At 38.4% G+C, this 14,379-nt stretch overlaps 1 protein-coding gene across 3 annotated transcripts in view; it reads left to right on the plus strand.

Moving 5' to 3' along the window:
- Positions 1-10,062, plus strand: part of LOC144009262 (cadherin-18) — a 97,691-nt gene extending 87,629 nt beyond the window's left edge. For all 3 annotated transcript variants that reach the window (XM_077508893.1, XM_077508895.1, XM_077508894.1), the window contains 2 exons: positions 4,267-4,518; positions 9,322-10,062. In XM_077508893.1, coding sequence (XP_077365019.1) covers positions 4,267-4,518; positions 9,322-9,833 — 764 coding nt within the window. In that variant the 3' untranslated portion in view covers positions 9,834-10,062. The remainder of the gene's footprint in view (positions 1-4,266; positions 4,519-9,321) is intronic.
- Positions 10,063-14,379: the final 4,317 nt, after the last annotated feature.

Raw genomic sequence — 14,379 nt, forward strand, 5'->3', positions numbered from 1 at the left:
TGTTTTTTAATGCAGTCGTCTGATATTTTCTGGCTAGTAAGTAGTTGTCATGTATCATGCTTTTTCCGTGAACATAGGCATGCGTGCAGTTAGGCAGATAGGACGATGTTTCCTTGAGCCGGTAATTGGACATATGTGGACAGCAAATCTGCCGCTCGGTGCCTTGGTAATGATGATGCTGTAGTAGTGCTTCAAAACGCGCAGCGGGACGCCAAGTGCAATGTTGGCGCGCTGAAAACCTTTAACGAGTGTTCGAGTCGCTCTTCGGAACACACTCTGCCTCCTGGCTGATTACCTGCGTCTCACGTACGCACACTGAGTGAGCGTACAACACAACACAACAGTCCTAACCCTGCAGATGGCCGTCACGCCGCACCGTTAATCAACAGGCACGCGGCTCTCGCCGACCCACCTGCGCCTCACATCTTCTCATTGGTGTGAGCTTGTGGTTTGTGCAAGACGTCGCACTCATAAAAAAAACAAAAAAAACATAACAGTCAGCTTAGCGGATGCTGAGGACAAAGGAGACGGGAAGATTATTCGGTGCACTCGACAGCTTCTCAAAGTCGGATATTTGAACCGTTCTAGAGTATTTCTTTGCTCATTGGGAATGTTCTGTATGGCTAGAAATTATCCACAGTTGAACAATAGATGAAGTACTTGTCGACAACAACATTGTTGCAACTACCGTAGTCAGGTCAGCCCTTGCCACACGCCACCTTGCAGTGGTGTTCCTAAGCAACTTGGCACCCTAGGCAGGATTTCTGGTATTGCCCCCCCTCAGAGTGTGCACAACTAATTAGACCAGCCACAAAATGTTCATCATAAACTCACGACTTCTTCACGTCTCTGGAATTTTAATAACCGCAGTTGCAGTGCAAAATTAATAATGTAGTAACTGTACTACAATAAATCCCTGTATGGGATAATGAGAGCCTAGCAAAGAACGAACTTGTTTGCGTCAACCATTCAGAGTATTATCTCAGTATCATGAATTGGGATTGCAGAAGTTAGGTTTACACACAAGAATTGTATTTTCGTGTTCTTTGCTTTCATTTCATTGTTGATGGTTCTGATAACTGATCCTGATGATGCAGACCAATCTGAGTAGCACTCAGAGAGAACATTTATAGTTATATTCTTACTGATGAAATATGCATTTAGAGCATCTCCAACACTTATTTTACACTTGTTACAACTGGACGTCACACAGTGGTGTTTTCACTGTAGAGGAAGACAATAACATGGAAAGTATGCTGCAGGAAAGTCAACTTACTGTAAGTGTGGCAACGCAAGATGGCCACCGCCAACTTCAATTTTTGATATAGCATGAGCAGCCGAGTTTATTTATGACGTCCGTGCTGTGTCAGCCTGCAAATACACCTGAGAGTCTGACGTGATCTTTTTTTGAAACCTTGAGCCAGGACAGCATAGCAGCGTTTTCATTTCATTTTCTTAACTAAAGAGCTATGGTTGTACACGCGTGTGGGTCGGCTAGCATCGGGCTAGGTAGCGTCACGTTTACAGCCGGTGACTTGAATGACTTATGCACGCTTCTCTCGCGAAGCACAGATCGAGATGAATACTGCATTATGTGTGGGCATGGTGATGTGATAAGCGCAGGGCTTCCATACTAAATGTGAATCCGTGAATGAGCAGAGCAATTGCTCCTCTGGATAGCTACAACAGAAATACTGTAAATGCTTGAAATTAGGGATGCACGATAATGCTATTTTCAACCGATACCAATAAACCAATAATTCAGAAAGTGCCGATGTCGATAACAAATAAGTAAGCCGATAATTGTTTGTAAAATTAACTTGAACCCAAATATACTTTCGAGTCCTACTCTCAGTCTAACAAATACATTGAGTAAACTTTACACAATATTTCAACGTATGTAAAGCACCATGATGCTGAATTTTATTGATATGAGCCAGAACCACAACAGATGGATCAATGTGGCATGTCTATTATTATTGCTGGATTTCGTTATTATCTGGTTCATCTGTTTGACGTCAAATAGGTCAATAATTGCCGCTAATTATCGGCCACGATATTATCGTGCATCCGTCCTAGAAATAATCCAAAAATTGTCCGTAGCCTATTTCTTTGCCAACATGTCTGCAAATGTGTCATGTGATGTGTTTGAACTTGCCACATGCAATCAAAATAAAAAGATGACTCAAAATAATGAAAACAGCCCCCCCCCCCAAAAAAAAAAAAAATGTTGTATACTGTATCTTATTTGTATGCCACGTTCATGTCATTCTTATTAGACAAAGTTATGGTCTATATCAATGAAGCTCCTCCCAACAGTTTATTGGCAACAAGATGCCACAAAATGGGCTTATTCATGAAATGTGCTGTATAACTCTACAAATAATCCACAGTCAAAAAAAAAACATTGATATGCTTTGCCACACATCCAAACACACCACTGCCTGCATGCAAGTCTCATTTGCATGCACGTACTCTCACATCCTGCTCCTCCCCACCACCCCTTCATCTCCTTCACCACCCACCCGCCCGCCAACCCGCCTGCGTGCCGATTCGCTGATACGGCGAGTCCGACTTAATCAAGCTTGAAGTGCGTGTTGTGGTTCCCACTGTCCATCACAGCAATTATTCACAGAAGATTGGCGAGGGAGGCCGCTCGCTCAGCGCGTGGGAGGCGCCAATGCGCATCCGTACGGAGTTTAGACTTTATACCCATTGGTACGCCTCACATTGGGCGACAGCCAATCACAGGTCACATGGCAAAATAAAACAGCCACACTCTTGACATTTTAAAGCAGGGACATGGAAGATACAATTACAATATCGAATACAGTACTGTATTGTTTATTTATTTGTTTATTTATTTATATATTGTGGTGATCATAAAAAATCATAGTTAGAACAAAAAGAAGTAGAGATGGGGCGTAAGTAAGTTTAGACTTTTCCCCCCTACTTTTCAAATATGTGCATTCACACGTTATTTGACCTTTTTGTTATTCCACCGTTCTTCATCCTTGAACTACTTCAACATCTCTCGAATGATTCAAACCATTCCAACTTTTGCATATTCCAAAAATTCATGCTTTATGTGCTATTACGTTTCTCATTCCAAACATCCATCATTTTCCCACAATTCCACGTTTTTTCCCGTCCAAAAATTCCCCATTCATTTCCGATGGTATGTTCAACAATTTCCATTCAAATTTCTAAATGTTTAGCTCATTTAACTAACTTGGAGATGACTTTCCAACATGTCCCCAGTTCCCACATCGCAGGAATTTTTCACCAACAAAATCCCCTACTCATTTCCAAGGGTATAACTCATTTCCATAGTAAAATGTTTGTGAACCGAATCAATATGTGGAAGAACGCAATGTGTGCTTTAGCAAGTAAATGCATAAATATTAAGTGTTATTAGAGATTGTAGGTTACTTATATGCATTGCTGTAATGTACAAAAACACAAGATTGTGTTTTTTTAAGTATGAGCTCATTTTCATCCCCACAATATCGTGATAATTATCATATTATGATGTGTGGATATCGTTACATCCCTACATTCCACACAATTCTACATTTGTCACCCCTCCCACAGCACCCACGTACAAAAAATTCAAAAATTATCACCCACATTTTCACAGTATAATTTCACCTAATTCCATGCAATGTCATTCAAATGATTTAATACCAATCCATATATTTCAACATTCCACCTCATTCTATCATGTCAATTCAAATTAGGACTGGCCAATATATCTAAAAAAATATCGATATTGCGATATTGGCCCATGCAATATGCATATTGCAAAGACATGCAATAATTTATGGAATTTTGTGCTTTTTACTTGAATTACTTGACACAAACTTAAACATGCATCACGATCCAATAGTTGAACATCTTGGATAATTACAATTAATTAAGAACTAAGAACACATTGAACTTGCTTATTTTACCACATGAAAAAATGTTATTCTTTCATTTGATAATAAAAGCGTTATTTCTTTGGGTACATGTTAAATATCGCAATAATATCAATATCGTGATATTCAACAACTATGTCAACTACTATATTGCATGTTTTTCCAATATCGTGCAGCCCAAAAGTTTCTCTATTTTTTCCATTCAGCATTCACACGCATTTTCTGCAGCAATTGCTTCACATTTTTAATCTGCCTGTGCAGATGCTTTCCATCTGACGTTTCGCATGAAAATAACGTTTGCAGCAGTGGTGGCATCTCGCTAAGCGTCCGTGTTTGGATGTCGCAGACAGCACGGCGAGCATCGTGGCCCGGCGCCGGCGCTTCAACCACCTGACGCAGGAGCTGTACGAGCTGCCGGTGGTGGTGTGGGACAGCGGCGAGCCGTCCCTGAGCGGCACCAGCACCCTGACGCTGCGCGTGTGCCCGTGCCAGCGCCACGGCAGGATCCGCATGTGCCAAGGCGAGGCCTTCCTGTCCTCGGCGGGCCTCAGCACCGGCGCGCTCATCGCCATCCTCTTGTGCATCGTCATCCTGCTCGGTGAGTCGGGCACAAGCGGCGTAAAAAAAAAAGGAGTCGCAACTCGCAAGTACGCAAGCGGAAGTGCGGTGGTTCTAGTTCTGTGACTTTATGACCAGTGTTGCCGCAGTTACCTTGAAAAATTAAGACTTGCTTTAAAAAGTAACTTCATTACTGATTACCAAGGTTATTTTAGTGAACTAAAACTAACAAAAAAAATACAATTCAACAATTTTGCTAATGAAATAATACCGAAAATGCTTCTTAAGAAATGAAAACTAACTGAAACTACATTTTATGTTTACAAATCTAACTAAGACTAACTACAATTATAGCAAAAATGCCCTTCGTTTAAGTCTTGGGTGATTTTAAGCAGATTTATTTTGATATGAACCGGAATAAGGACATCTGAAAGTGTTTCACACAGAAGTGACGTCATCTCGTAGCGGCCAATAGAAAAGCACCAAAAGATGAAATTTTTTGAAGGTTTTTTTTTTTAAATATTGTGTACAAGTAATACAATTTTTTTAAACTAATACTGAAACTAACTAAAAAAAAAAAAACAGAACCACCCTGAAAACCAATTAAAACTAACACAATTCAAAAAAACAAAATTCAAATTGGAATCATAACTCACTAAAATGAAAAATTCCAAAACTATAATACTCCTGCTGATTACTTGATATTAGTAGTTAGATTACAACATAGTTATGTAACATAGAAATGATAGCAAAAAATATATAAAAAAATCGCACATTCTGCAACACAGTGTATATGTGCAATGTACTGTTTATGATCACTCCTACTGTCAGTTATTGATAACTGCCACCTTGCACAATAAAATAAACATAAATAATCTGCAAAGTTCATAGCACATTCATGTTCCATCACATGCGTGTACAACGTATGTGTCGATAATGACCAATGCACAATGCACAATGGAAATCAGCGGAAGGACTCGAAATAATCCACAGTCAAGAGTCGGTCCACAGCACCAACACGTGCAATGTCGTGCAGGCGTAATCGGATTAACGTGATGTCTCTTGTCGGCGGTTATTCACAACAGCTGCCACCTCGCACAATGGAAACACACACATCAACTCAAAATAATCCACAGGCAAAAAACAAACAAAAAGACTGGCCTAGTTCAATCCGCAATACTGTCATCCCTGAAATTGCGACTTTTGCGTCACTTTTGTCTTTTTGCAACTTTGATGGAGACCAGGATGTAAACAAACTTGTGAAATGGACGACAAACAAAAAAAACAACAACAAAACGTGTCTTGATGTTATGCGAAGGAATTTGGAAGAGCCGTCGAAAAACATCCGGCGTCAGCTCGTCTCGTCCCGTGGCCCGCCAGGCCTTTTGGGAGCGGATGTGATGCGAGCCAACGCCTGGTGCCGCGCACTGTCTCGGGCTGTTAGCGCTACAACATCAGGCCATGGATCGAGGGGGAGGGGGAAGAAAAAAAAAAAAAAAAAAAAACAGGCCCACTCCACCTCGCATCTTCATCACGAGCGAGCGAATGAAGCTTGCGCTGAAACCAGGAAACGACCTCAGCAAGGTCACGTTCAAGCGCAATCGAAATAATCCACAGAGACAACAGGCACTCGCTCAACTGAAACCTTTGCACAATAGAAACTAACTCAAGCACTCGAAATAATCCAGTTTAAAAAAAAAAAAAATCCACTCATCTCCATCATGTAAATGGGACAAATTATCAATTAATTAAAAAAAACAAAAACATTATTTTATTTTTATAAAGGGATACTTTTCAGCAGGGAAAAGTGAATATTTTGTCGATAATGTGGCAACTTCATTACTTTTCCATGTACAATTAATACCTTAAAAAGGATTTTTTCTACTTGCTGTCGACTGATGATGACATCACCTGTGCTGACAACCAATCATGGCTCAATTTACTGACCAAACCCAGAAAGCAGGTGAGCCGTGATTGGCCGTTATCTCCTTCCTCGGCACAGGTGATGTCATCATTCATCAGTCAACAGCAAGTAGAAAAATGACTTTTTAAAGGTATTCATCGTAAATGAAAAATGATGACGTTATCAAATTCATTCTGGACAAAATATGAACTTTTCACTGCTGAAAATGGTTCAATGAGTCAAGTATCCTTTTCATATTTATAGTAGCAACATGACTACTTTCTAATACTTTGTTCATTATTATTTGTTTAACTTTACAACATTGAACAATATTCATGTACAAAAAAAACGCATTCACTGTTGAAATGAAAGCAGGTAAATGTGCAACGCAAGTAAATGTTTTGACATTTGTCAGTCCCATACGAATAATCTGATCGCTATCATAAATCATATGTATACTAAAAAAAAAAAATGTATACAATGTTCCCTATAACGCGGTTCAATTTTCATGGTCTCGCTGTATAGAGGATTTTTTAATTGCATTTTTTATACTAATGTACCCGTTTATAAAATTTATGAATGTTTGAACATTGTGAATGTTGAAGTTACGTGACAAACTGTAAATGCCTTAATGATAAAAGCGTATAAATTGTGTGGTACGGGATTTTAGAGCCTTAAAACATTTATAATGTCAAACATAAAGCGAACAACTTCATTTATTGGATTTCATTTATTGCGACTATTTTTTTGGAACCTAACCCCAGCGGAAAACAAGGGAACACTGTACTGTATATATTAGGGATGTAATGATAACGGCGATATCGTGATATCGCGATATGAAAACTGCCACAATATAGTCGTCGTCGTCATGTCAGGATATTAAAAGCAGCACATCTGTTAAAAAAAATAGTCGGGTTGATTTCCATTCGTGCAGTTCTCACCCTCTGGTGGCTAGTTTTTTGTTTTTTTTTTGTTTTTTTTAGCGCAATTAAATTTTCACAAAGCATGTTTTGACCCTTAGATGTTTCAATTCCACGCTAATGGTCAGATGAAGGGGAACGCAATACGCTCAATATGTGGAGAAACTCAATATGTGCATGCATTAGCATTATATTTAAATATTTTTTATAAATAATATTTATAATATTTTTATATTTTCCATTAGTTTTTTTTAGTATGAGCTCTTTTTTATATAATATTGTGATCTTTTTTGTATCGCCAAGCTCCCCACAATTTCGTGATAAATAATAATAAATAATAATAAATATAATAATATAATAATAATAAATAATACATTTCGTCTTATCATGGCCTTCATATCGTGATATTGTATCGTGATGTTTGAATATCGTTACATCCCTAGTATACATACACAGTATTTACAGTCATGACTGTTGTGGTAATCCCAGCCAAAAAAAGTCCTTGCAAACAAACTATAACAACTAGAAATAATCTGCAGTCAAAAAAAAAGCAACAGATAAAATAAGAGACAATAGAATATATCATATCCGTATAATGTGATTGCTCTTCTCACCAACTTTCAAGATAGAAAAAGCAAAACAAAAAAATGAAAACAAAAAAAATGTTGCTTTCCCCACAAATCAAAACGTCAGAAGAAAAAAAAAAAAGTTAGTGAGTCATGAATGTGAAATCTTTGCTGGGCTTTATCTTGCTTTTGCCCGCGCAACAGTGTCGTCATCTTCAAGCGTTTGCTTATCAACATCCCCGCATGCACGCACGCTCGCATTATCCCGACGCTTGAATGAAATCTCTTGTTTATCCGTTGTCGAGACGCCTCTTATCTGTCATTTAGCAAAAAAAGAATCTATTTTAAGAGTTGGCTTTTGATTTATTTGTTTGTGACGAGCTGGATTAGCATGTGGCGGCTGTGCGCTCGCTTATGGAGTGGAAATCGAGTCCCCTTTTTCAACGCTGTAAAGACACAACGTTTATTTCAGAGGATGATAGAGTTGATGTGTCGGACAATCACAAGAAGCACGGTAATGGTAAGTAAGAATAACGTGCATTTATAAATCGACACACACAAGGATGCTTCAACAATAACTGGTGGAACATTTTGCACGTATCCGCTGGCACGAAAGGGATTTACGTTACTAAAGTTGGAGCGATAACGGAAAGTTTGCCCTTTCCATTTGCTCAATTCTAGCACCCTCTGGTGGCTAATTCTTTTAGTGCAGTTTAATTTTCACAAGGCACGTTTTGACCCTCCTATGTTTAAAATCCACGCTAACACTCAGATGAAGGGGAACGCTTGTGAAGAGAGTCATATATATATATATATATATATATATATATATATATATATATATATATATATATATATATATATATATATATATATATATAATATTTTTCATTGCTGTTTTGTACAATAGCACAATTTTGTGTGTGTTTTTTAGTAGAGCTTTTTTATTTTATTTTTATTTATTTATTTATTTATTTATTTATTTATTTATTTATTTTTCACAATATCGGCGATACGACCCCTATATTTTATTTTATTTTTTATTATTATATACTATAATTTTCAAAAAGTATTGATATTGAAATTTGGTATCATGATACTGGCCCTGTTTTTTTTTATTATATACTGTAATTTTCAAAAAGTATAGATATTGAAATTGGTATCGGCATCGGTAAAAAAAATTAAATAAATAAAAATAGTTATCGGCGATACTGGCCCTGTATTTTACTTGTTTTTATTAATTAGATATTATATATTTTTTTAAGTATCGATATTGAAAATGGTATTTTCTTGGTATCGGATCGATACCAAAACCTCCCACTACTACCCACAAGGGTGTGTGACTGAATGAGTCCCCAAATTGTAATCATTTTATTTGAAATAATGCAGTTTCATCTCTTTTTTTTTTTTTTTTTTTTTTTTTTTTTTTTTTTGTATTTTGTGCCCTCCGGCAGCCATCGTGGTCCTGTTTGTGACGCTGAAGCGCAGCAAAAAGGAGCCGCTGATCATCTCGGAGGAGGACGTGCGCGAGAACGTGGTCACGTACGACGACGAGGGCGGCGGCGAGGAGGACACGGAGGCCTTCGACATCATCGCCCTGCGCAACCCGGCCGCCGCCGAGGAGCTCAAGCTGCGGCGGGACGTGCGGCCGGAGGCCAGGCGGCCGTGCCGCGTCCTCGGCCGCCCCTCGCCGCCGCAACTGGACGAGGCGGACGTGCACGAGTTCATCCAGCGGAGACTGGCGGAGGCCAACGCCGACGCCAGCGGGCCGCCCTACGACTCGCTGCAGACCTACGCCTACGAGGGCCAGGGCTCGCCCACCGGCGCCATCAGCCCTTTGGACTCTCCGGGGACGGCGGCACCGTCGGACGAGGACTGCCGCTACCTGGACGACTGGGGGCCTCAGTTCCAGAGACTGGCGGAACTGTACGCCGAGGCGCACCTGAACATGACCAAACCCGAGTGAAAACCTTTTTTGGAAATGACAAAATGAAGCCAAATGGTGGTTTTTACCTTCCGAACTGAGAATTTGTTTGCTTTTTTTGATCCTGGAACTACTTACGAGGATGAGATTTTCGCGAGAACGAACAACACTATGGGGGAAAAAAATGAAAGGGATATTTTCCTTGTGTATATTTTTTATTGCTCAATAAAGTTGCGATATCCACGTGGGTGGATATTACGTGAGAAAAGTGCACGCTTGTCTCCTTCTCGTCGTCTCTTCTGGATCCTGTCGGATCGACTTGCAAGTGGTGTTCATTTCGTCAATGAAAACTACCGTCATTTCCTGACTATAGAGCGCACCTGATTATAAGCTGCACTAAGTACATTTCTAAAGGAAAAAGCATTTTGTACATACATAAGCCACATGTGCCCACATTGAAACATGAGATATTTACAAAGAAAGACGGTTCACAGAAAGAGATTTCAAAGGTTTAATAATACACCTTTCCATTTCTTTCCAAACAGTGCCTGTGACGCAGCATTGACAATACGATAGTAAGTAACAGGGCTGCTTAAAAATAACATACCGATAAAAGTCACTGAGACTTATTGTATTTTCCATGATGAGGCTCTGTTCATGCTCATTTTATTCATGCACAAAGCGCCAAGTTACATTAAACTTGCGTCTTCCTCCACACATATATTCCACCTGTCTCACTCTTACCTTTTCTGCCACCTCATTGTATAAGCCGTAGGGTTGAAAGCGCGTGATAAAACTCGCGGCTTATAGTCCAGAAATTATGGTAAACAAAAATAACTTCGTCAATACACATTTGTCACCAGACTAGACTAGACGAAAACTTTCATTAATAACCAATAACTGGGGCTAAATTGGGATGCATTTTCGTCGACTAATGCAGACGAGACGGAAATATACTTCGCTTTATAAAAATTGCACTTAAAATCTATGGACATTTCAGTTCATGAACAAAAACGAGACGAAAATGATATGATTTTGTAAAATCTTGCCTCTGCTAATCATGTCATGTGACACCGTCACGTGACACAAATCTGCAACTCGTGAGTGCAACATCCACAAACACACGGAACAGTCGGGAGGTGGATTCATGGGCAAAGGTTTAAAAAAAAAAAAAAAAAAAAAAAAAAAAAAGGAAATTGTTGTTATATTGTTATTGTTGAATCCAACAGCTATAACATACCAACAACAATGTTAATCCGATCGCTAACTAATGTTGGCTAACTTAGCTCATAGCATGGAGCCATCGTAGCCACTGTCATTGTGTGTCAAATTGTTTTTCATCAAAATGATGAGATAAAATTTTATGTGAAATATTTAAGATCTGAAATGTTCAACATAATCTGACAAATAAACACGGGGTAAAATGATTATCCTGACTAAAACGAAACTAAAATGTTGACCGTTTTTGTTGACTAAAACTAGATGAAAAAAAAGTATTCTTCGACTAAAATTAAGACAAAAAAAATGCTAGATTTATAGTCGACTAAAAAATTGTCTAAATAAAAACAGGACGAGGTGAACTTAATGATTAAAAATCAACAAGCGTGAGTGAAACTAGACTAAAATTTTAAAAATGACATATTAAAATGAACACTACTTGCAAGTTCCTTCCTCGGAAATCCTTTTGGACGTCCTTGGTCGTCCGGATGTTTATTGTCCTCGGGTTTTGGAGTTAATTAAGGAGGCCCTTTTGACAGCCTGTGTGTCTTTATGGCGGGAATATTGCAACGGGACGGACGTAACGACGCCCCGTAGGGCCGTAGAGGAGGCGACGCGGCGAGCTCGCGTCAGACGGAAGCTGGCGAGCAAACCGCTGAGCCGCTTCGGAGGGCCTGATGAAAGAGTTTTAAGATTGTTGGACCGAGTCCCAGTTCACAAAACATTTGCATCAATGTGTTTATCTCCAACGCTGTAGGATAAGATCATTTTTTTATTTTTGTTTCAAATCCAAGTCCAAAAATAACCCAAGGTGAACAAGGGTTCATCCAAATGGGCGATATTTCAAATCTTTCCACTTTTGAACCAAAAAAGTAACATTGAGCACTTGGCAGGTCGAAGTTCCTTATCCCCATTGTTAACATTTGTTAGCATAGCATTTATTCATCAATTATTTGCACCTGTAAAGTCTCAGATTTACAGCAGGTGTCTAACAGACAAGCGGCCGTTTTCAAAGCCAAGTTCCCCACATTGGCGGCAGTTTTAGAACCGTTTTGACAATATATGATGGCTCCAATTGAACGTCTTTTTTTTTTTTTCTTTTTACATAGTGTTTGCCAGTGACTGGTATGAATTGCGTCATAACACACTTTCTACGACATACCGCGACACATAATGGTCTATTAGAGATTTTTTTTTTCTCGAAAATAAAAGACCTTTTTTTTATTTATTATTATTATTTATTTTTTTATTTTAACGCAGCTTAACTTTATAAAGCACTTTAAAACAAGCATTGCTGTACATGGAACAGAAAACAGTCATGCAGTAAAGATCAGCAAAACAAACAAAACAAACATTGTAAGTAAGTATACAAATACAAAGTATATATCAATAAATTAATAAGGAGGCAAATAAATAAATAAATAAATAAATAAATAAACATCTAATTCATAACACAAAATACAGCAGACACCACAAAGCACCGAAAAAAAGTCTCATGGTGCGGCAATAGCCGAAGATTAGAGATTTTAGATGTTTTTAAGACGGATTTTAAAAGTCGATAGATATTGAGGGAGATTAATATTTTGTGGAAGGTCTGTTTAAAACATAACGTAAAATCCCGTGTATAATATGCACTCCAAAAAAACACCCTTAACTCATTTGCTCCCAAAAACGTATGAATATGTTCTATTGTAAATATTACCATGCTCACCAATGACGTATTTATATGTTTTTATGTTGTTGTTTTTTTCTGCTAGCACATATAGAAGGCTTTGATGCAGCCTCTGAACTGAAGAGAATGGTTGAACCAATGATAGTTATTACAAAAACGGCCAGCAGGCGGCAGCAGAGTATGAGATCAACCCGGGCCACGTCACAAAAAGCTCTTTTTCCCACTGTTTTAAACACATTTGTGAATAATGATGAAACTTTGCCATATTCTAATGCTAATTGCTGCAAAATGGAAACAGATTCAAATATACTTTTTTTTCTTGATGAAGCAAGAGACTAATCTTTCTTTTGGTAGGTTCCATGTTTTGATAGCAATAGAACACAATATTCTGGGCCTTGCAAAATCGGTCAAAATCCAATAAAACAACGAAAAATGTGCTTGGGAGTGAATGAGTTAAAAAGCTGTTTTGTTTTTTTTCTCCGTACCCGTGTCTAATACGGGCCACTGATTTGCTGGCATCTTTATTATGCTGATGGAATTTCATAATAATTCGAGTCGAGTTAATCTTTCCAAGCCTTTGAAAGTGAAATATTGTCTCAATCGTAGAAAGTCAAGCAGTGTAATAAAAGGAAAATGCAGTACGAGGAGTCACCCTTTCGAGGTACTGTCACTTCATGTGTGTAAATAATACGTGCAATTAGCCGTCTTGATGAGATTGAAGCGTGTAAGGTTGACATTGTCGTGAGCAGCCAGACAATTTTTTGCTCTAATGTGACGCTAATATCCATTTCCTGTTCTTGACATCTCATCGCACTATCCACACACTTGCGCAGGTAAGGTCTCAAATGGGAACAGTTTCTCATTTCCTTAGTCGCAGACGATTTATCTCTGACTCCACAAATGAACGTGAAATTGGATAATTCCCCGAGCAGAACGTGTCGAAGTCTGTGAACGTTTCAAGCAAGGGAATACGTACACCGAGTGTCGAGGAAGCACAAATTGTTTTGACTTTTTTGGGTGATTTGTGTCTTTGGACTTTCCATTGTACCCGATGCAACGTTGATGTTTGGCAAAAAATCACATTTTGTTTGCCTTACAAAAGCTGACGGCAGTCTGGAGAAAAGAGAACGAGCATGCAATGAATATTTTAAATCCTTTGCATGTCTGTTCTCTTCCCACGTCCTGCTTTTTGTCTCCTGACTGTTTTTTTTTCTCTCTCTCTCTCACAAATAACAGTGTGGTTGTGCCTTCTCTCTCAGCGTCCTTTCAAACTTTGTTTGTCACAAAATAATTTGCAATCAATTATTATGCAATTTGAATGCGTGCAAATGGTGTACATTTGGTGCACTAATTCAATCCCTCTTTTAGTTGTGGGCCAATTAAAATCTCTGCTTGGATTGTAATGTGTCATTTTGACATCCCCATTTAAAAAAAAAAGTTTTTATTTCGAATAATAAAAGTACCTTTTACAGAATGAAAGCATGATATAGGAGAATAAAGTTAAAATATGACTCTCCTCCCTCATTTAACTTGAACGGTATCTTGGAAAAATACGACTTATCATTTACCGCAGCAATATTTTTTTCTTTAAAAAAGAAAATACGCCTTCATTTTCATTACATTGCAACTTTTCTTCCTCAAAGAAATAGAAACGGTTGAACTTTTTTTTCTCATGAAAAAAGTTGTTTTAAGGTCAAT

The sequence above is a fragment of the Festucalex cinctus genome, chromosome 20 (genome assembly GCF_051991245.1).
Source record: "Festucalex cinctus isolate MCC-2025b chromosome 20, RoL_Fcin_1.0, whole genome shotgun sequence".
Classification (NCBI taxonomy): Eukaryota; Metazoa; Chordata; class Actinopteri; order Syngnathiformes; family Syngnathidae; genus Festucalex; species Festucalex cinctus.